The 24,837-nt window shown below is 37.5% G+C and overlaps 1 protein-coding gene across 6 annotated transcripts in view; it reads right to left on the bottom strand.

Moving 5' to 3' along the window:
- The window catches only part of CTNND2 (catenin delta 2), a 702,624-nt gene that overhangs the window by 555,893 nt on the left and 121,894 nt on the right, over positions 1-24,837 (bottom strand). For all 6 annotated transcript variants that reach the window (XM_052781625.1, XM_052781615.1, XM_052781635.1 and 3 more), the window contains one exon: positions 20,945-21,078. In XM_052781625.1, coding sequence (XP_052637585.1) covers positions 20,945-21,078 — 134 coding nt within the window. The remainder of the gene's footprint in view (positions 1-20,944; positions 21,079-24,837) is intronic.

Genomic DNA, 24,837 nt, shown 5'->3' with positions numbered 1-24,837 from the left:
TGATGCAGTTCAGCCTAGTATCACTGCAGCTGTGCAACTCCTTTTATTTCGTTTGGCTTGCAGTGACAACTAATAAAATTCAATGAACTTGTAAAGGAGAAAGTGAAGACAGAACACAAACATTCAGAACCCAGAGAAAAGTCAGACAGCACATTCATGAGAACAAAAGGGATTTTGCTCACTCTTCCACAGCACTACTACGCTACCAGGGCTAAAACAACCTTGCAGTTTTCACTAAACGCATCAAATTTTTAAATGCATTTAATGAGTAAGATCCTTGAAAACAATTTTATTTTCATGTTAAAGGAACAACCGTAGCTCTTTTATATGAGTAGGTTGGTAATATTTATGATCCTCCCTGTGTATATTACACTTGCTTATCATATCGGAATTGGGTTGTGTAAGTGGTCTAGAATTGCTTTTGCAAAGTGATTAGATAACATGTAAATCTCAGTTCTATTCATCATTAGCCTCACTTCAAAATATTCCACTGAAATATTTTCTTGTTGGGAAATGCTGATTAGTCAGGAGCAAGATGTTACCTTGAAAGACAAGGGTCACAGCTGGACGGGGGGGGGGAAGAAGGGAGAAGTATTTCAATAATACCAAAACATTTGATCTTGAGCATTTTTGGAAAATAAAAGTACTACTTTGGTTTTGGAAAAAAAAAACCACAAAAAAACCAAAAAAAACCCCAGGTTTTTGCACAATTCTATTTGGAGCCTTGCATTATAGAGCACAAGATTACGCAGAGTTTAATTCTATATTACTATATCATAAAACAGGAAAACTAACCTTGTAACTCAGTGACAAGTAATTCTCAAAACATTAGCTGAGCCTACACATCACACCACTTTCTCTTAAGTCATGAGTTGTACACTACCTAACTTTCTATTGATACACAGATATTTTAATAATAATCTCCTAAAGTAGAATAAATTTCTAACATATTTCAATTTTAAAATTATTAATTTGGATACTTAACTAATCATTTGCTTTCAGACATTTCTCTGTAGTTTTCAGATATTTCTTTCTAGCCATTAGGAAAAAAAAAAAACAACCACACTTAAAAAACACAAAACAAAAACCTTGAAAGACAAAAACAAAACTACTTTTTACCAAGAGCGAAACAACAAGTGCTCTCATTCTCAAAACTCTGTTGAGGCATTAATTAATTTCTCGGTTTAGGGGTTTTTTTCAGCAGCAGATCAGCCTTCTCACATTCTACTGGCTTTTTAGTCTTTTAAAATATATAAAGAATAGTTCTAAATTCTCTGCAAGCCTAACAGATACAGGTGTCTTAACTATGAAACTCATCTTAAGTATGAAATATCTGAAAAACTAGACAAAAACCATCTGAAAGCCAAACAACATACTACATACTTAAAGGTACATAACATGGGTTATGAGTATAAATTATTTACAGACAAGTTATTTGCTGTATTTAAAATCATGTAAATACAATGGCCTACTTCCTTTTCATATGGGAAAGTAAGTTCCAGCAGTATTAAAAAAAAGAAAGGTGGTGTAAAAACTCATAGGATTTGGATATTACATCATTTACATTTGGAAATTTATGTTAAAATTGCTTTTATACTTTCATATAAGGACTCATTTTTTATAATTAACTTCTAACATCATTTGAATCCCAGTCTTCAAAGCCAACTCTTCAGAATTAAAATCAGGATTCAACTCATATCTGTAAGCCCTCTGACTTGCACATAACTCATATGAATAACTTAATTAGTTGTAATATGACACTCAGGTGAGTATAGTTAGTCATGGTCAAGGATCTGCAGGATTAGACCCCTTTCACAATCTTATTTACAAAGAAAGAGGTTGGATATTTAACTTTTAGCTATTCAAGTGAATACAACTGTTTATTCAACAGTTACATTAGTCTGTCTGTTCTCCACATCCTCTGTGATACGGAAGTACATGAGAAAGGACTTCCCAGATACACAGGCATAGCAAGGGTATGACAGGGAGCTCAGACAAAGAACCAAATAACTCTTTCCTGCCCAAAAGGTAAGATCATTTTCTAGTTGCCATAACCAGACTATGACCTCCTTTCACACCACTTCTTTTTTGTCCCATTTCGTTTTCTAACATCCCTGTAGCTGGAAGCCTTTAGTACCGTGCACAGCTCAGAAGGCTGAATACAGCTGGGTCCAACAAAGGCACCAAAGCAACTTTGGAGCATGGAGAAAAGGTAGGTTTTAGGGAATTGAATCCCAGAAGACAGAAATATAACAAGACAAAGTCTTGCACCTGAGGTACTGTGAAAAGATGAGAGGTCAAGAAGAGACAGTTCAGACAGACTGGATTTTATTCATTCAGGTACAGCACCAAGCTTCTGTAAGCCATTCAACACCTGCTGGGTTCTAGAAGCAATTAATTTCATTTCTTTCATTTCTTTACTTTTGAAACTGCAAGCACTCAAAAACATGGTGAATTCATCTGATCACATGAAGCCAGCTCAGGTTTTAATTGGCATATTAGCACAAGCTCAGTACTAGCCTTCCCAGGCACTGACTGGCTGCCAAGCCACCAAGAAAGAGCTACACCTGTATTATCTGTGTTGTTCCATTACACAGGGTACACAGATAAAGAAAACTTGTCTAGGACAACTTACTTCTAGACTTTGTATTAACTTACTATTAAAGTGTCAAAGATACTGAAGATTAAGTTATTCTAATTCGAAAATTGCATGACAGCATCCAGAGGTCCCAGTAGTAAGAAAGCATTTTACTGTGTTGGGCAAAAAAATGCTAACAGAGAAAAGTGAGGGTTTTATACAATACACGTTCCTTCTACAATAAAATAAATCTCACTTAAGAAACAAAATTAAGACACAGACGTGGTAACTGGGTGGCAATTCTTGCGCTGCAGAACTATGGCTTCATTAGGCCTAAAATTAACAAGTGCAGCAATTACCAATACATCGTAAGTAACAAGCTTTAAAAACCTAACCCTGATACAAAATCCTTCCTTTAACAAGCTCCAAGTCTTTATTCAACTATTTTAAAATGTGTTCAGAATAGCACAACCTACTGAAAAAGTAACATCAGATGACATCTGTAATCCAAATCTAGGCAGCATCTAGGACAGAAAGCATATTCATTTGTGTGGTAACCAAGAAAACTATTGCAGAACTACTTTAAACAGCCAAAATTACATAAACTCACTGAAGACAATACAGTTTTACAAGCATATGAAAATGCAGAACATACTTCAGTTTTACTGATAGTGATGCAACAGAAGGAATTGGAGAATGTAAACTTTAACGGTAAACAAACTGCTGTAGAAAATGCTGGTACGTAGTACATTAGACAATATAAGCTGCAGCAGGTTTTGTAGAAAACTTCATTATTATTACATCCCCCTTCTGGGACCTGCTTAAATACGTTGAAGTCAATAGGGTACAGCACAAAACTGAAAGAAAATATCCATTAGAAGTAGCACAAAAGCTAAAACAGTACTGTTCAATGTTGTCTCAGTAAACTACAAGATACCCACCAAAAGCTGTTAAAGTACAGTTTTTCTTTAAAGCACCACGCATTTCTTAGGATTTAACATGGAAGGAAGGAGGGACGGAACAGGTATTGGTAAATGGCTACTGTATAAATAGTCAGATAACGTAGACAGAAACAGGCCACAATCCCACTTGTGTTGCACGAAATCCGCATCTGGTATTTGACACTGGTATTCCCTCTAAATAACCCTGAAAAGAACAAGAACTGTCTCTGACTTGAACAATCATTTATTTTCATGGCAACCACTTCAGTATTATCGAGATAACAATCAACGTACTCTATCCTAAAATCCATTATTGCAACTATTACATAGTATTTCTCCCTCAGCTCTAGAGAGAGCTGAACAAACACCAGGAAATACCTTGCTGAATCTGAGGATTAACCCAAAGAAGTCTCCTGCAGACCTGATCATGCATTCAAAAAGCGTTGACTGTTCTCTGTGCCACTGAGATCAAGCAGTCAGAGACAGCCAGCTTATTGCAGCAGCACGAAGTTACTCAGTTTCCTTTACAGGGAATATCTTGCCCTGATTTCCGGTCTATTTACTTATATGCTATGCACAGACTATGAGGTGATTAATTTTCCTGCTGAAGGCATAATTAACTTGCCTGGCCTTATTTTATGTGACCTGAGGTCCACATCACATGGGGAGATGCAGGGCGTCTATGAATGAGCTCTGAATCCTCTGAAGGGAAGGTTCAACCCTCATGAGATAGGAATCTTCGCCACATTCAAGCATGTAACATAGTGTTTGTACCTATTTTACTCTTCTCCAGCTATTCAATCTGTTACAAACAACTGTCAGGAGAAAAAGCACCCTACCTCCCTTAAGGGACCTATACTAGCTCTCATCATGTACATATACACGCAACCTGTCCAAAATTTAAGTAAATGTTACTATTCCTAATTCAATAAAATAGGAAGCTAAAGGATTCTGAAGAGAATGGATCAGTCATATAAAGTTTGATAAAAAGGTTATCAAATCTAAATGTGAGGCTTTATATTATTAACATCAAGAAAACATTATTAATTAATTAATTAATTAATTAATTTACTTATTTATTTCCACATTTTGCTCTCTTGCAAATATTAAGGTCTGGTAGAGTTTCAGAAGTAATAGCTTGGTCTCTAAAACCTGCTTAGAAATCTTTATGTAAAAATAAAGATAACCTCTATCTCCGGGGGGGGGGGGGGGGGGGGGGGAACTAAATCTTACCAAAATCTTCCAAAATTCCATTCTGCGCTAGCTAGTTTTCCCCTTCATCCACCAATCCTGTTGGGTGATCTGTTATTTCAGTCCTTACCACTTAATACAAGCATTGAAAAGTAATAAGATTATTCTTCAATAATCAGCTATCCTCAGTTTCTAATCTTATTTTTTAAAGCATTAAAAGCTAAGTAATCAAATTGTGGGAATTTTTAAGCCACACTATCCTCCCTCAAAATATATTTTCCACAGTCTACATACAAAGGTGTAAATTATAATTTGAGTGAAATTGTGCATTATCATTGAATTACTATAGAATCATTATAGAACCATAGAAATTCTGGCTGGAAATCACCTAGTCTCACCTCCCACTAAAAGTACGATCATTTCCAACATGAGATTGGGATTTGTGTAGTTGACTGGGAAAGATCAAACTCACAGCCTTTCTGGTCACCTCTTCCATTACTGCAGTATCCTCTTCATGAAAAAGTTTTCCTGTGTCCAGTCTGAATTCCCCAAGCTGCTATTTATGGTTATTGCCCCTTGCTAAACTGTATGCCACTACTGAGAAAAGTTTGGTGCCATCACTTTTGTCACTCCCTTTTAAGTTATTGTGGGCTAACCTAAGATCACCCCCTTAGCCTCCTCTTCACCAGACTCAGCTCCCTAAAAATCTCAGCTCCCTAACCTCTCCCATCACATCATGTGGTCTAGGCCTCTGACCAGTTTAGTAACCCCCCACTGGACTATTTCCAGTTTCTCAACATCCCTCTGTATTGGGGGTTACCAAAATGACACACAGTTGTCCAAGAAGCAGATTTACCAGCTCCAAGTAGGGGTGCTAACAGCTTCCTTCAGTCTGCTAGTCATGCCTCTCCTTCCTTCTAACGTACCCCAGTACACGGTTAGTTTTGTCTGCAGTGAAAGCACACCACTGGTTCATATTCAGCTTGACGTTCTTAATGATTGCAGGTCCTTTTCAGCAGGGCTGTGACTCATCTGGGTGCTTCCCGGTCTGGACTGATGCATGGTGTTATTCCACCTCAGATGTGGAATTTCAGTCTGCTCTTTTTTACACACATGAGTTTCCTGTTGGCTCAGTCCTCAGTTTGTTCAAGGTCTCAAGATGCTTTAAGACTGAAGCTCTACTTTGGGTTTCCAAGCATCACCTTAATTTAGTATCATTCACAAATTTGCTGAGGGTGCATTCTGTTCAATTCTGTCTTCCAAATCACTGAAGAATTGAATAGCATGAGTACCAGAATCAACCCTTGAGGTATTTGCTTCTTACTGTCTGCTAACTGGTCGAGCTATTGATTACTAACTACCCTTTCAGTACAGTAGTCCAGTCAATTTTCAGCCCACTCAATACCCAGCCCATGCTTCTCAGCTTACTGTTGACAACAGTGTGGGAGAAAGTGTCAGAAGTCTTAACAAAGTTACAATTGTACCATATCACATGTGCGTCCCTCATTCACATTGTCAGACATTTAATCCTAGAAGGCAATCAGATTAGCAAAACACTAACTGCACTTCAGAAATCCATGTTGACTCTTCCTATTTACCCTCTTGCCCTTCACATATCTAGAAGCAAGTGCCAAGACAATGTATTCCATGATCTTTCTGGGGACTGACACTGACCTGACAGAGCCATTGGACAGCCATTGGTCCAGGGATTGGACTGTTCTTATCTTTTGTAAAGACTGGTATAAGGTTAGCCTCCTTCTAGTTCTCAGGACTTTCCTCAATTACCATGTTTTTTCCTGGATGACAGCTGCCTTGCAATCCTACCACCTGAATGAGCTCTTGCAAATCTTGGCATAGAGCCCCAAGAAGCTGAATACATCCACTTTCTCTAAACAGTCCTTAACTTGCAGCTCCTCCATGTTACTGTCCCTTGTCTGGGGACAGTTAAGAAAACAAGGGAAATTTCTGCCTTTTCTCTGTTGTCCACCATTAGATTCCCTCCAGCATTCATCCATGGACCCACATTTCCCTGAGTTCCCTTAGGGAAATATTTGCAGAATCCTTTCCTGTTACTTCATGCTCCCAATTTCAGCTCCAAACAGGCTTTAGCTTTCCTGATTTCAGCTTGCCTTCTCCAGAAATAATGAAGGAGAAATTAAAGTTACCATATGAAGCACTACAGCAGAATTACATTAAACTTCTAGATCAGAATATGCATAAGGTTAGAAATCAAATTCTATATTCTTTGAAGGAATGGTGTAGGCTTTTTCTTCACTGTCATAAGGCATTGCATGTTGAAACTTTCATCCAGCAGGGAATGCAGGTAACAAATTTCTGAAAAGTCTCAGGAAGCTTTGCAGAAAAAGAAACAAAACCAGATGAGTTTTTCCCTACTAGAAAATAACTAATATGCCATAAAAAAGGAATGCAGCTGATTATGATCTTTTTAATTCACTTATTAAAGTGAATGGAATTGAAGTAAGCTTTCTCATACTATGCTTTTCAGTAATGAATAGAAACGCTTTGAAATTTGCACGGTATTGTATTATCTAAACCAATTAATCTTGAACTCCAGGGAAAAAAGGCAGTATTAGACCACAACTGCAAGGACACATGTGCTCCATAATTTGATGACTCTTTCAAGCACATACTGAGAAAACAAATGCTAAGAATAAACACACTCAACAAGGAAGGAATATGTCAAGAATATTCAAATTAAAATCAGAATTATTTTAAGTAACTTGTGCATCTTTGTCAATGTTAATACAATCTTTTTCAATGTTAACCTGAAGATCCACACTTTTCTTAAGTCAGTCCATTCATCCCTCACTTACCACAATCACTGATGAGAGGAAGAACGCCTATGCCTATTTCTCCCTTTTCAAGTAATGCTGATTCTTAATGCGTATTAAGGATCAAAAAAGACAACTGAAAAAAACATTTGCACTTAAGTTGGACTAAATAGAAATCTTCACAAATATCTAAAATACTGAACAGAAGAGATACAAATTAATATGCTTTTATTAAAAGACTTTACACCTCTGTATGCATACATGTGCGCTGCTATACGAAAAGGAGCCATTGACTGTATTCATACAGGCATGAACTATGCAAACAACGCAGGTACAGCCCGCGTATATTAACAACACAAGATTCATGAAACAACAATACTTTTTTTTTTTTTAAATATTCTACCACATGAACCAGAAAAACATTAACACCTATTATCATATGACATCTTCACATCAGGGAAGGCTTGTAATGAGAAGGAGTATATGCTATTAGAACAACTAACGGTGAAAAAATTAAAAGGGCAAAGATTCAGCTGCATAAGTTAGACTCACAGAAAAGCTTGCATATTTTTTCCCTATAACAGTTGGCCTCATAAAAGATATTAACTATGCCTATAAATCTTGCATTATAACTGCAGACTAACAGGCTACCTTGTTAAATCAAAGGCAACAAAAAAAATCATCAAGGGACACTATATGCCATTCAAATTTACAGTAAGAAACCATAAAGTAGCTCTTTGCGTGACCACAGATAAACTGAGAGGGAGCAGATACAGTTGTCAACACAAGAAAATCAGAAGCTAAACTGTATGTGGTGGGGAACATGGAGAAGAGTAAACTTCACACATATCTCATCGCAGATGAAAAGGGGAGGGAACACACTGGTTTCTGTTCAGACTACACTGATGACAACCAGACAAATTTCTTTCAGTCCTTTTATTCCCAATGCATAAGGAAACACAACTACGTAGGGTCTTCACAAACCGAAGCGCACTAAAACTACCTGACAGTGGCAATGCTTTCTCTCTCTCTCACACACACTGAAACAATCTAGCAAGGTTTTAAGTATTGGACAATTTGTCACACCAAATTAGTGCATAGAGCTGCATATCACCCACATACCACTCTTGCAGAAAGTACTTTCTCATTTATATTTATGCTTTTACGCATTCATGGAATAAACTGTATTTCACTCTCTAAAATTAAATTAAAAGCGCTTAGTGGACTTATCATCAGCCTTTAAATATTCACCTATTACTAAAGAAACAACTGTATTGGAGTCATTAACTTAGCTTAGCACTTCCGCATTTTAGTAGGCATCACTACGGCATACGCTATCCATGAATTTATATTTCTGTGTCTGACAGTGAATCTGGCACGTAAAAGTACAGCACCAGTAGCAATGCTGATTCAATATCAGCAAACAGGCACTGAGTCAAACCTCAGTTTGAGTGGCTATCAAATTTATTACGGACAACTGTCCATTTTCTACAGTCCATCACCCAGCCTCAGCATGAAAATCCTCTAAAGGGGATGCTGGTGCTGCACATAAGCTGTGGGGTGCTTACAAATCTTTATAGGCTGCAGTGGGGAGAAGTCACTGTTATGTACACCGTTTACAATGCTTTTCAATCCCAATACGCATCACAGTGGCACATACAGTCCTACTTTCAGAGACAGAGGCACTTATGTAGTGTTATACCTGGTTTTGTAACACATTTGTTGTGCACACAGAAAGGGCATAGGATGAAACTACGTTGTTAATCTAATCTCAAGAATTTATTCACTATTCAAATAAGGCTTTAAAGCCTACTAGAGAACGTGAAACAGGAACAAAATGTTGGTTATTGTAGAGGTGCAGCAGCATACATAGCGGTCAAAGGTTTCAGAAAGGTGCCCATGCACATGTTGCAGCCAGACCTGCACCTAACTCCCCTCCTGCGGTTGTAGCTGTACAGACAACACAATCTATCACAGGTTTTTCCATGCCTGAAAATCTTTAGCTAGTAGAACACCATCTTGGAGCTGTACCAGAAGGCTGCCTTACACTGTGGCAAGAACGCATACTGTTTGGTTGGTCCCTGCCACAACTTGTGGTAAACAAACAAAAACCTAATGCAAAGAATCATCTATTTTCGCAGCACAGGTTACTGAAAACATATAGTAAGAGGAACAGCATCCTCTATCTTCTGTGACCTCAACAAACAGAACAACATAAACTGTGTTGGAACAGGTTTTCATGTGCAAGCACTGCTTTGTGAAATAAAAATAGAAGTTGTTTTGGTGTTGTTTTGTTTTAAGAAAATAGGTATTTTAAAGGGTCCATTGATCCCTTCCAAACAAAATCAGTAATCCTGTGTTAATTCAAAATTATTCAATTCTGGAATGTCAAAGTTTTTATGCTACTGGTTGGCAGGAGAATGCAGTAAATCTTCCATTTCATCAAACCTAGTACAAAACTGAGAATTTTCAAATGATTCTGCTGACTTGCTATGAAGAATCAACCCTATTTATAGTATCAGATGCACTTACCCTCAAATGCTCTGTCAACAAAAGCTTCCAATAATGACCTAGATTGACAACAAAGTGAACAAAGACGGGTGTAACTACATATAGGAAAGATAGTATTAAGGGAAAAAGAAAAAAATCTTCAACTACTTTGAAAAAGGAAAACAATATTTTCCAGGGGTACCAGTTGTAACACCTGAAGCACAGATGTACTTCAGTGAATAGCTATACACTAAAAATATAAACAGAATTTTACCAAGATGTGTTGCTATGCTGGAATCAGATGGAGTTAAAAAAACATTTACCAGTTTCAAGGCAGCATACAGTACAATTCTTAAATATACCTATCCACATCAAGACTCTGAAGACTATGAAATATATAGAAGTGAAAGATAAAGTCAGGAAATTTTTCCATTCTGTCTTTTTTTTTGTTTTTCACTGAAAAATTTTGTTGAAAAATGCTTAGCAATATGAACATAATCTAAAAGACCTCCTAGATGAAGAGGCTGGTAACGGCATACAAAAGGCTCGATTTAGAGCTTAAATTACACAGCCAGGCACATAATTGCACTGTGTTACTGTTGGGGTAGATGGATAACCGTGACCATGGGATAACACTGCAACATGAATTGCAGGTTAGAGTGATAGAATACCACACTAACCAGCAAAATGTCATTCCAGATTAATCAGATCATTATATTGGAGGGTGCCGGATACCCAAGGAAGGAAAGCTCAACACAGACAGGTACTAGTTATGCCTAAGAGATGGGAATGTCTGAAAAATATAAGAATAATGTTTTACAAGGACTCAAGGAAAAACAAATGTGGCAACTGAAGAAACAGAGATGAATTTTGAGAAGTACAGCTCACATTTTGAAACAACTAAGTAAACAGACTACAAGCAGCTGTTTGCTATATGACAATCCAGACAGAAGAAATTGAGGGAATACTAATAGAAATAGAAATTTTACTTTGTATGCTGCCAAGTAGATAATCAGTGGCAGTTTTTCACTTACAAAAGCTGGTGTCACAAGTTATTATTACCCAACAAGGTAAATTTCTGCACATGAGAAAACAAGATTTCATACCACATTATGTAAAACAAGGGGACAAAGGGCTGTGACTGATCAAAGACACCCCCGCCCCACGCAGACCCCCCCCCCCACCCACCCACTTACCCACAATGAAGGAATGCTCTGAAGAGATAAATAGAGGCTACATGACCTGAAGGCTCAGCAAAGAATAATGACATGATTGATCACAACTGTTGAAAAGGAAGCCAAACTCAGCTCAATGCCAAAGGAAACCCAAGGGTGCCTTTGTTTTAGACAAACTGACTGTATCAGCAAAGTATTTCAACCGTTTGCATAACGGTCTGTCCCTGAATGAAAGGAATGCAGACCCAGAGCAAAACAAAACTAGGTTTAGGGGTGCTTCTGGTTAAAATAACATAACTTCTATACATATTGGATCTACTTATAAATTATGATCCTATAACTCTAATCAAGAGTATCTTTTACTCTTATAACTGTAATAGGTATTTAGCTTACTATTTTATGCTTTTCTGCAGAGCCCAGTCATTCCCTCAGCAAGCGACTTCTTGCCTGCTGTGATTCCACCTACAATTACTGACTGATGAACTCGCAATGCAACAGCGCAGACTCCAGGCAGGTGGGCTGAGCTGGGATACACCTCCTGCGAGACGAGCCTCACTCCCCAGTGGTTGCTGGCTTGGAGCTCCAGGCGCGTAGGACAGCTCTCTGTTGGACTCAGAGAGTGATGGAGGAAGGAATATGTTCCCCATCGTGGAGCTTGCTGGATAGCTTTGTATGAATTATATGGAGCACTTAATGAACCAAGTAATGGCTCGGCTTTGTACCAAGTTTGCAAGACCTCAGAACTGAGCCTGGCCAGGCTTTCTCTGTCTGAGCTCTTCTCCATCTGCCTGTAGCTTTATTTCACTTGGTTTAGCTGTAACAGCAATTTTTATAATCAAGCAGGTGCCTATGGCTAATTTGTTATGACCACATAGAAGTATCAAGCAGTCATTCTGTGTACAGTGAGGTATTTAATGCCACTAACATGATGAGATACAGGCCTCTCATAATAGCAGTGGCCTTCAGAAGTGAAGGCAGAGTAGCATAGTACAGGCACGAAGGGAGAAGAGATAGGCCACCAACTTGGCACGGGAGACCCCAAGGCTACAAACAACTCAGCCAGACCAGCATGGGGATTGTTTATGTGGTAAAGCCCGATATAAAAAACAAACAACAAATAGAAGAACTCTGAAGAGAGCTGAGGGCTTCAGCTGACTTCAACAAACACATTGGTTTCTGATCGCTGGGGAATGCTCAGCGTCATGATGGTGAGCATATTCTAGATAATTTCACATTTATATTGTGTCACGTGTATAGTGCAACTGCTATACTCCACCAACTGTAATTTCTAATTAAATTGTGATTTGAGTGCATTCTTGTCACTGTGCTAAATCAAAATCCTCTGTAACTGCAAGTACCATCAAATTAATTAAACTTTGTACTGTACATTAAGTCCCCTGCATGTGGAATATCTAAAAGAACATGGTCGAAGAGTATTGCACTATGACAAGGTCTCAACAACAAAAAAACATTACATCCTAGAAAAGATACTTCAAAATTTAAGCTGCTATCATCTCATCATATCTACCCCTTAACATTAAAAAAAAACCCAACTAAAAAAAACCCCAACAAACAAAAACCAACCAAACCAACCAACCAAAAAAAACTTCCAATGAAATCTTTTAAAAAATAAAAAGGAGAAAAAACTCTTTGGGCCTCAGGACTTGGATTTGCTGTTTGCATAGAAAAGGAAAACGTATGTATAAAGAGTAGCAGCAAACCCATACAAGAATTCTGGCTCCACCATTAAACATGTTACTGGTTAGACATGTAAAGCCTCCCTCTAAAACAAAGTGACTGATGTTCTACCAAAAATGCAATGTTAGCCTTGAGGGAAAGAATTATGAATTAAGCAATTAACTTGTCTAGAACTTTACTACGAATCTTCAAATCTTTTTTAAAGATCAATGTCTTTTGCTAGCCTTTTATCCCTTCACACTAGAAAGGTTCTCATCAGAGGCAACTATAGGTTTCTGTCACCAAAAATTTCAGAGCTAAATACTTCATTTTCACTACAGAGGAGGAAAAAAAGAGAAGTACATGCTATACATTACTAAAATCAATTTATTGTGTGATTCTAAACTGGTTTAGTGTTGTCATAACTACATAACTCACAGCCAAAGTTAAGCTTATGTGGGTAGTAATGTACTTTAACTCCCAGGTGTAGACTTCAGTTAAACTTAGCATAGCATTTGCTGGGTTCTAGTTTTCTTGTTTGGGGATAAACAGAATTGTAACATATTTTATGAAAGTGTAACATGCATAGCATTCAACTACCCGTTCAGTAGCTTTTTCTACAAATACAAAAGATTTAAATTACCCACAGAAAGATACAGTTCCATTTAGCAGTAAATGCATCAGGAGTAGAAGATGCCATCATGTGAGAAAACACACAGACACAGATGGGAAAATAGAATAGGAGTATTCAAGTTTTCAAAATGACATGAAAGGAATAAAAAATGCTAAAACAATGACAAAAATTAATCTCCTTCAAAAATCCCTTTCAAAACTGAAGTTGTAAGAGCAAGCTGCATGAAAAGTACTGGCAAGGCAAGTTAAAGCAGAAGGGTCACTGTGAAATCTGGAAAGTGCTTTTAGCGGTTTTCTTTCATTTCCAGAAAAGAGAAGACAGAAGAAATAAAAAAAAAAAATCACTAACTGAAGTGTTCACAGTTTGGTCTTTTAACAGCACTTTCTTTTCTCTGTAGAAGAGGTATGCTGGTTTTGAAAGCCCTGGGCCTCACAGCTTCATATATTTTCTATGCAAATGAAAATTACTGTTGGAAGATATTGCTTAATTCAAGCACAGAAAGAGAAAAATATGGAAAATAGGTAGGATAGCTAAGTCTCAGGAACATAAAGTATACAGAAACATGCTTGTGACTTCCTTTTAGACAAGTGGGGCAAAGTTGGGGGAGACACACCCAAACCCTCCACTCCCCTGTATATTTAAATAGGGATGTTATGTTGGACTGTCTGAATCATTCCAAATACTACAAAAGACTTGACAAAACCCATGGCTTGAAGCATATTTTTACAGCAGCTATGCTAAAAAGCCCAATCCTTGAAAACAAGTTGGCAAATTGATCCAACCACCCCTTGCCAAAAAAGAAAACAACACACTCAACCTTCCATAACACAAAGCTGCCTTCTTATCTTTTCGGATGGTTATTTTCAACTCGCTCAGCTCCCCAGCAGCATTCCCCAACGTGGCTGTGTAAGTCCACATTTGTCAGTACAATGGAGGGAGCTGCATCTGTACAGGAAAAAGCACAACTTGACTAGCCACTTCTATTTTAAGTTCATTTAGATCTCCCTCTCCAGTGACTTTAAGGCAAGATTGAGAATCTATTCCACTATGCTGATTAGAAGACTTGGGTTTAGGTGTGAAAATATTTTACAACTAAAAAAGCCCCAGTGAATGATACTGGTGAAAAAGAAATCAATGCTGTTAAAATGCCGCAACATGTTAAAATGTTAGAAATTTAATACACTAAAATTTAAATGCTATTGAAATTGAGATCAATTTTATTACTTTCTTAGGGTATCTTATTCCAAGTTTGAAATTCTTCCACTAATGGCAAAAAAACCAAGTTAAGGCAGAAGTGCCTGTGGATCAGCAAAAGTGTGTTCATATACTAGCTGCATGATAAGAAAGGATATTTTGCCTTTCTTTGTGATGACCTTTAATAGCGCTTTAAATTAGCATTAGACTGAGCTGTCACTAAGTGGCATTCTACCCAGCTTCTCTGAAATTATTGGCTTTGAACTACTAATTTTTCAACATTACCTTAAGTCAAAATAGCATCATATTTAACTCTAATTTTATTCTGGTAATTGGCATTTTCTTCCCTCTTTTCAAAGATGGTTTTGCTGGGAGGATATATTCTCTCAATACTCCTTATCAGACTAAATCTTCACAGAAGCCTTTCCACTCCAACTCATTTCAAACAATCCCAAAAATACATATTTTGGATTATCACCACATCCTTTTATCAGTGAAGTAATTCTTAGTTTCTTCATACTGCATCTACTATGGCTACTGCCTTTTTGGCATGACTTGCAGGATATGTGGTTCTGAATAGGAATTACTTGTCTATGTCTCCATTCTTGTAAACTGCCGTTTCTTGAGAAGCACAACATGAACACACTCACAGCTGCTCCAAAGAGCTATGTGAAACCAGTCCCAGACTAAATCAAGAACTTGAGAATCCTATAGAGCAGGGCGTATAGTAGGCATAATAAATTATTTCCTTCTTTAACAGCCACTGTGATGACACTCTTCAAAACTTCTCCACTCAACTCTCCATTTCCAGTAGTGGAATCGTACATCTCAAAAGCATTCCCCATCAACTTGAGGATCTACCTGGGAAGAACTAGCTGTACTTACAAAGCTTCTTATTTCAATAATATGTTGGTCCATCCAGCAACTTAGAAGTATGGTATCCATTGTATAGACTGGTGCTACTCAAAACATATCATATAGCCAAGTCTAGTTCTTATCTAAAATCAGTGTATTAATGAAAATAAAAGATGGCAAAAAGGAAGAGGAATATCCCTCTGGAATATTTTAAAACCTCATTGGAAACAAGGGAGTTCTATAACTAAGGAAGTGAATATATTGACATGCTACTTAGAGAGATGATAAAAGAAATATGTATTGATTGAATATAATTAGCATGGTTCTGAAATAGAGTGGCTAAAACTTTTAAAGGCAGAGATAGAGCCTGATGTTTGAGGGCAAGCAAGACATGAATATATCACAATTGAACCTATTTAGAAAAGCTACATAATACTTAAGGTTACTAGAGTAATTACTAGTTCCTGTAAGGCAAGAATGAGATTTTATTTTGGTGAATATCATGTATTGTAACAGCATGCATTATCTTAGGCAAAACAGCTGCAGAAGTCATTTTGTGATCAGACTTGGGGCTCAATACTTGGATAACTGTATGAAATGTCATGACCTGCTGGTCAGACTAGATGATTTCACAAGTGTCTTCTTAAAACCTTAAAAAATAGTCTGAATTGAAACATCCGTTTTGTTCTAAAACTTCAATCATGATATAAAGACATGGGGAAAAACAATCTGGAAGAGCCAAGAAAAGAAATTAAATCTTTCAACTTCTACAGCCATTTCTATCTGCAGCCTTACTTACATATACATATATATGATGTGCATGACATACGTAACACTGTTTCCAAAGAGTACTAACACCTAACATACAAGTTCACTTAAGTCATGTGTATTATCCCTATTTAATACTGACATGCATTACAACACTTGGTCATTATTAGCCTGTCTGTGTTTATTACTCTAGTTTTAACCACAATTTCTTGACAAACAAGTAGCTTTTTAATTGGAAAACTGGTAAATATTTAAAGTCAACAGGAGTTACTTTAGAAAAAATATAAGTTTTATAAAGCCAGGATGTTTTTAACCCTACAGATGACACTCTCATTCTTGTTTTAACAAAAAAACCAACAACAACAAAAAAGCAAGCTCTCAGCAACCATCTCAAAGCCAGACTTCTGTTTTCTCTGGAATCAGCACTATGATTTAAAGAACGAATTAATCAACCAGAATTAATCAACCATTTATTTAAACAGTGTGAGAAATATTCCAAAAGTATTAGAGCCTAAGCTTTTTCTGGAGAGAGGGGGAAATGAGGACAGGCATCTGGAAATAAGCATCTTTATTTGAAATAGGTAGGTTTAAAAAGGACTTAAAAGAAGTATTAAACATTACACAACTCATACTTTGCATAAGTTTTCTGAAAGGGAAAGAGCTGTTCTCTGAAACAGGCTACTACTAAGATAGTAAAGGAAACTAGAGTCACAAAGAAACTAAAATGAACGTATGATACTATTTCTGAGTTGAATATAGTTGTCAGTGCTTCAAGGTGAATCTCACTTCTAGGAAATTATTTTATCTCATGTTCTCCAAGTGTTTTTATTTAAAAAATCTGCCAAAACAAGCTTCTGCTAGGTCATTGTCACTACATTCCTCCTCAGCTTCCAAGGGAGCAGTTTCTGTGTGCCAAGAACCAAAGTACTGTGAACGTCTGGAGACTTCCAGGGAAAGCATCAGCTTTACTATGTATTTACTCAAAAGGTTCTCCAGCAGCTCTTCCTATCTTCAAAGCAGCATTATCAATAGCTCTCTTCCCAGGAATTTTTTAACACTGAGAAGTCACTTGCACAGGTGGAAATTCCCAATCAGAAACATATCATGCTTTTTGCAGAAGAAATAGTTGTATATGTCACATACGTTCTCACTAATCATTGAGTCCTGATATTTCACTCTGTTGAAGAATTCTTCCCATATTTACAGATACGAAAGCAGATGACAAAGCAGAAACAGAAATGGCCTTATGTTTTCTAAAACCAATGAAGCATTGGGTCAAATGTGTTTGCCAGTATATCATAAGAAAGAAAAAATCCTTCTTCATACACAGATATTTAACCACATTTTATACAGCATGGAAAACTGAAACTATTTGTCCAGTTGTTAACACTACTTGATGATTTCTCTTTAAGAACTTGATTCTGACTGTCTAAAAACAAACAAACAAACAAAAAAAAACACCAAAAAAACCCAACAGCTTTCACTTTCACAGAAGTTATTAACCCTTCCTCTTCATGAGGACAGCTTGAAAACACCTAAGCCAAAGCTCACTGCCTGGCATCTCACTATTTCTTAGACATACGATGTATGATCCTGACCTCCCCTCCAGCAGTGCCTGCTGACCTTAAGAAAGTTAGCAGCAAGGGGAAAAAAAATGGATTCATATTCCTTATCCATCACATCTTCTCAATTGCATCTCAGAAGTCTGAAACCCGAAAGCAATTCAGCACACTTGTCCAGAGGTAAAACACAAATAAAATAGCTTATACATTAAGGCAAGGAGTTCAGGATTTGAATTTCCTAAAATCAACCTAACACCTCAGCAACAAAATACAGGCTTTAATTTCTATTTTGACAGAAATCCCCACAGTGAAAAGCACGTGGCTAAATCTTCTGATCCAGTCATGACCAGCATGAATGCCATTTTACATTTGACATATCAAGCACAATTTTTTAGACCCAATAGATCTGTTCCTCAAAATAGGACAGTATAGGGGTATGTGTTCTTCGAACTAAGCACAGCAAAGCTTCAGATTTTCTGAATAAATCGTTTATGTTTCACATAGGAAATGTAAGTAGAGCAAATAAACATCTATGACTTCTTCTCTGTCTCCTTCTTTCACATAACCTGCCCTCTTCAAAGACTGCAAACACCCATTACAGTCATCAATACCATAAATCCCACAGTTTACTCTGTTGCAGTCACTTAGAGACACTGTTCTAGTTATTTCATGAGAAGTAACATATGAAGTTGCCACAAGTGTTCCAAGAGAATTAAAAAAGTATGGAAACTTTTTAAAGTTAAGCATCACCACAGATAAAGAAAACATTAACATATTTGATTTATTAAAACATACCTTAGTTATGAACTCAATCATCTTTTTTCTTTATTAGCAGTAATTTTGAATAATTGTCTGTGTTTCTAAAACGCTAGGTATATTTTCAGGTACAGTCAAAGGGCACATAAAGCAAAATCACATACCAGGCAGTAAAGTAAGTCATTCCTCCTTCTAAAAAGCAGAGGGCTACCCATCTGAACAGTCAATTAGAAACATACTTCATATACTCCCCCTAATGCAGAATCAGCCTAACGCATTGCACCTGCCTGAAGCACAGGATGGTGGTCTTATCTAGAATTCTTCCAACAGAACACTAAATAATGGAAGTCTGTCAAAACACACAGTAATGTGGGGAATAGAAAAAGCCCAAAAGCAGGTTTGGTTTTTTTGGTTTGGTTTGGTTTTTGTTTTTCAAATCTTTACTACAAAAAAAAAAAAAGAATATTGGAGTTACATGGCTTTCTCAGTAGTGAGTGTGGCTGAACATAAATGTGTGCCATTAAGCCACATTTATTGAAGTCACCATATACTCTGAGGAATGCATTCAGGTCCAAAAAAGAATCAGTCTCATTTTTGAGCTTAGTACAGTCTTCCAGCTTCAAGACAGGTCTGATTAGAGATCACCTGTCAAGAAAGAAGTTTACTTAAGAGAATACCTGTGAAATTTTGGTACCCTGTACCACAGTAATTCAGTTCAAGAGATTATCTTGTTAGTCAACAGTACCTTAGGTTAGCTGGCTAGGCTGTTCTTGGTGAATGCAAAACTCCTTTATTACAGGCTCCTTTTTGCTGTGGTTCACAGGAATCAGAAAAAGCTTTGCTAATATTTTACCACTTAAAATCCTTTTCAGCTAGTGGATTCAGCACTGATTCCCTCTAGTACTGCATTCACTGATATATGGGGGTGGGAGGTTCAGTTGCAAAATACATGACCAGGTATAAACTAGCAGTCTCATCACAAAACCCAACAACAGAGAAGGACTTCTCACTATTCAATACTGTGTTTGACATCCTAATAGGCACGTGCAGTATATCTTCTACCTATGTAACTTCCCTGTACATTTTTTCCAACATCAGAGAGTTAAAAGCTAAGGCAGGTATTTTTCTTCAAAATAATACAGCAACACAGTCTGAAACACTGGTACATGCCCAAGTAATGCTATTGTCCTGGAAGGCAATAGGCATACAAACATCTAAACCATGGGTAATTCCAATACAACAACGTGCCACAAATCTTAAGACAAAACTCCAAGTTACAACCTTTCTTTCTTGCGCTCCTCTTTTCAGAACCAGAAAATATGACTAACCTTTAACAACCAAATGAGAGAACTGGTACATATCAAAGAGAAAAAATGAAGAGCAAGGTCACAATTTTTATAAAAGCCCAATGACTCAACAGCTATTACTCCAATGGTGTTAGATATCATAAGCTGAATTCATGCATTAATTTTAGTAAAGAAGCAGTGAATGTCTTAGGCAGGGAAAGATCACTGCTTTATAATCACAGAACCAATTTAGACACCTTTAGCAAGGAGAAAGCTGACTAAAAGCAGCTATCTTTTAATGTCTCTCTTTGGGATACCTGTTGCTGCTGTTGAGCCAAATGAGGTAGCAACAGAGACCAGGTGTTTTTATAAACTGGAACATTAACCATCTCCGAATGTACAAAGAGGCACTAAGCAAAATCTCAGACACTTTGCCCACAAAAATTTACATTAAAATGTCCAAATCTGTCTTATTAGAATCAAGCAGAGAATCACACTAAAGACCTTTCCTTCAAAAATTTCTAATACTTTTGGGTTTAATCACACAAGGCTGAAAGCCTCTGTCCCTACCCAGTGTTGCCCTAAAATAATCTCATATCAAGTTTGACACAAAAAAAAAACCCCAAAACCAAAACACATGTATGTTAAATGTTAAAATCCTAGGATTCTTATAAATCTTTTCAACTAAAAAGTCTAGGATAACACATCTTCTCCATAACTACTCATTTGTCTATAGTTCAGATATGCCATGCCTATATGCTGTAACTCCACATGCAGATTGCCAACAAGAAAAGGAGAGGTCTCTGAAAACCACCATTCACAGTACAGAGTGAAAGTGGAGAATAAAATGAACAAATCCATTAAAACTTATTAAACTTATTGTAAGACAGCAAATGGAAGTATACTAAGACATGAAGAAATGTTTAACATTCTTTGCAATATGCATTTGTGAACAAAATTATTCAGATACCACCTATGAAACCTTTCTAAAAAAACACTAAATGATATTACTGTTTTCTAGCCTGCAGATGCAACACTTGCATACCTGTTCTTTAACTGAAGCTAGAATGGCAGAAGTTGTCTCAGTTTCAGAGCCATCACCATTGGATGTGTTCAACACTGGACTAAGAGAACTTGTCTTGTCAGAAGACGAGGGCTGGTCTGGAACAGGCATAGTTTCTGCAGTTTGTGGAAAAACAAAAAAAAGACTTTGTTATTAGAAACCTGATACATATCAGAAATCACAGGCATATAAGAATAATGCTATTAATGTAAGGAAAAAACTGTAGAACGTGCTTCTGTTCTGTAATCTAGAATTAATGTATCACTTATTTAAAACTAAAACTAGTTCTAAATTAATTATAAAACCAAATATTAAATGATCTCCCAGTCTTACTCCACAATACTCACCACAGTACATTTGGACAGGATTCAAATCATTTACAGCTGTGAGTTTTGTATAGTATTCCAGTGGCAGCAGCCAACATGAAATTACAATATCATGAAAGTAATGAATCATGAAACACTTTGCAAACAGAAAACCAACAAATGATACATGAGAGAAATATAAGATATCTAGTACTGACTTTCTAATGTGCATGATTAGTTAATATATGTTATATTTTAGAGCCTAGGTAATTAACTTTGCCCTTCTTCTGGTCTAGAAGGTGATTTTGACAACGTTTTATCAGACTATTTTTGAGAAAAACAGCACGCTGCCAGTTGTGAAAGCCATTTTTGAGACCTGTTACAAAAAAAAGATTCTTAGCACTTGAAGGAATTTCTGGTATTCTTTTTTAGAAAGCAAAATGGTGGTGGTGACTGTGGAAAGATTTATCTTTCTGAAGGCTAAGCTATAGTGTAGCATCTATGTTTAAATGTCACTATCAGCACATCTCTGCAGGCAAGTTGTGCCACATTCCAGATGTATAGGAGCAGAGAGGCAGCTTGCATGGTTATGCGCAGGCGAGTTAGGATAAGATCACATTCATGTGGGAGCTGGCCAGAATTATTCTGTGGAAGAGAACTGGGCCACAGGCTGCCAGCTGGACAGGCCTCCTAAAAAACAGTGGGGATATTCAGAGGGATGTCATCAGGGGGGGTCGTATGTGAACAGCGCTTGCCATTCACATCAATGGCAAACCTCCTGCCTTGGCTCCATTCTGCTTTTCAAAGCCCATGTTTTTATAAAATAGAACTTTTTCTGGAAGAAATAAGAAGTCTGAAAAGAGTGGGAAAGGGCAGTTGGTAAAAGCAAATATAAATTCAATACCCACAGCAAGCATCCCCGCACCAGTTTGCCATGGAAATTAGGGCTCTAAAGGAAGGGGAGATGACATTCTATAAAGCTTTGGCTCTGAAGCCACAGTGCTGCCCAAGAGCACTAATTCAGCCCAGCTGGGTAGCCTTTTCCAAAAGCTTCCTGAAGGTCAGGACACTGGCATACATACGTAAGACAAAAACATGAAAATACAGATTATTCATAAAAAAAGCCAATTATTTCTCATACGAGAAATCTCCCTAAATCTCAGGCTAGATTAGTTTATATATTGATAAATGACATTATATATCATTTTAATTAAAGAAGCTACATATTTTCCTACGGCTCACTTTTTGTAAGCAAATCACTGAAAGTGGTAAATACTGAATCTTCGGCTCTGCTAATGTCCTTGCTCCAGATACATACACTACTTGAAGTTAATCTTTAAAAACTCAGGTGATATACTTGTCTCCTCCTATCACAAGTACACTGTACAAAACTTCTATATGATTCCAGTACGTTAATCTAAAAGGACTTTTGAATTATATTTTCTCATTTTGTGCAACAAAGGAACCGGCTTCTATTATAACAAGTTACCTCGTTTGTGGCATACAATTAAAGTTGCTATTCTCTTGTAAAATACCACAGAAAAGACATGTACACACATACATGTACACACTTATTCTATTACCTTACTTTCAAACCATCTAATTATTTTATATTTTACTAAATTATTAATTGCAGTATCATAATGGAAAGAAAATTCATTTTCTTTTCGGTATTGCGATTTACCGGAAAAAAATACAAAAGGCCTAACGGTTCGTTTTGTAGCCTAATAGTTCATTTTGTAGAGCTGTATTTGCAGAAAACACTGGAGCAGAACACTCCTTGCTATCAACTCCATAGCTTGTAAAGTCCAGCTGAAAATTGTGCACAGGAACCGAGAGAAACCCCAGGATTCAGGGAGATGAGTAAGGCCACGTGAAGCGGTCCTACCGCCCTTGCAGACACTCACTCTGGGTGGTGGGGAGCCACGCTTCCCACTCCGGGCGGCTCACCAGGGAGACACGTGGAACTACAACAGCATGAGGCGCAAAAAACTGCCTCCCCAAGACTGCACTGGGGCGGGAAGAAACACCAGGGCTGTGAATGAGGAGCTGGCTAAATAATTTCAGACACATTGGCTGACAGTCGCTCCCCTGCTGCAGGATTGCTTTCTCTGCAGTTGCGAAGAAGCTTCCAGGAAAAAGCCCCTTTGTCCGTTTAGCTGGTCCTCGTGCTCCTCCAGGGCTGCCCGACCCCCGGCAGGGAGAATCCGCTGAATCGGCTGTTTCATAAACACTAGCCCGAGGAGGTAAAACCCAGCATGACTAAACCAGACTAGGAGTCAAAAACTGCTTGGTCCTGCTCCCAGCTCTGCAAGTAATTGTCATTTGAGGTCCATTTAAATTCTCCTCTTCACCTGACAAATTAAGATGACTTACCTTCTCCCCCCAGTAATTTAAAGCTTACGTTAATTGGCAATATATCTAATTAAGTGAAATTCCCTCACTCAAAGACTGATTTGGGCCTGTGACGCTCCCTAAGAGCAAATCCAAATGAAGCCCACTGAGGCATGGTGGTGTTCTGTTGATGTTAGGTTTTCAGGAAGATGGGGGGAAATGAGCCTGCCTGAGTTGGTGGAAAAAAATTATCTGCTACACAAAATGCTTGCCCTGGCACAAACACTCCAAAATACTTCAATTGCATTTTAGAGGAAGAGCAAGGCCATACAGTCAAAAGGAAAGCTGCTTTGTGACTGAAAAGATGCTACTGATAAGACGACACCAGTTTCCGCGTGTTCAAAACGTTTACATCGGTGTGATACAAGCAGCAGCTGCCTGCTGCTATTCTGAACTTGTTTTGGGACTGTATAAAGTTCAGTAAATTTTAATTTTTAGGGTGTCAGTTTTTGTAAACACTCTGTTTCCACCAAAGACCACTTCAAAAACTGCTTTAGTAATTTACAATTTTGCAAGTATCGGTTTACATGGGGGGGGGGGGGGGGGGGGGCGGAATTACACAACCAACTGCTGCAATAAACTGTCCTTGCTTCAAATAGGCTCACATCTGGACAGAACAGTAGTTAATATTCTACAACCACTGCATGTTTCCAGGATTTGGGGTTTTTTTTAAAACACAGATCTTAAAAAAAAAAAAAAAGGGGGGGGGGACACGACATTAAAAAAGACACACTGTATGTCCTTTTCATCTAGAAACAGAGAAATCACAAGAAATGTCTCTGGCATTAAAAGTAATGTTTTGTACACCTATTAAAGTACTTCTTCTGGACAGAGAATATAATTTCTAACATCTATCTCATTAGTTCAGTTTATTACTACAGTTGTTCAAGGGGGAAAGATTGCAGCCCATTGCACTTTGTAAGCTAGTATCATTGAATCCACAGCACAACGTTATCCAGCTGAGCTGTTAACATTATATACTTTCACATTTTTTCATTACACAAATTGATACGAGAAATACCATACAGAAAGGAAGCACAGAATGAGTTCTCAAAAGCAAGAGAAGCTACTATACTGAAGGCAGTTATATTAAAAAAAAATCATACGTGAATCAGCAATAGCGATTCAACAGCAAACACCAACGTAGCAAAGGCCCGCATTTGCACTAGTCCATCT

Source organism: Harpia harpyja, chromosome 1 (assembly GCF_026419915.1).
Source record: "Harpia harpyja isolate bHarHar1 chromosome 1, bHarHar1 primary haplotype, whole genome shotgun sequence".
NCBI lineage: Eukaryota > Metazoa > Chordata > Aves > Accipitriformes > Accipitridae > Harpia > Harpia harpyja.
Note: the sequence above shows the minus strand (reverse complement) of the source record. Positions and strands in the feature narration are given on the sequence as shown.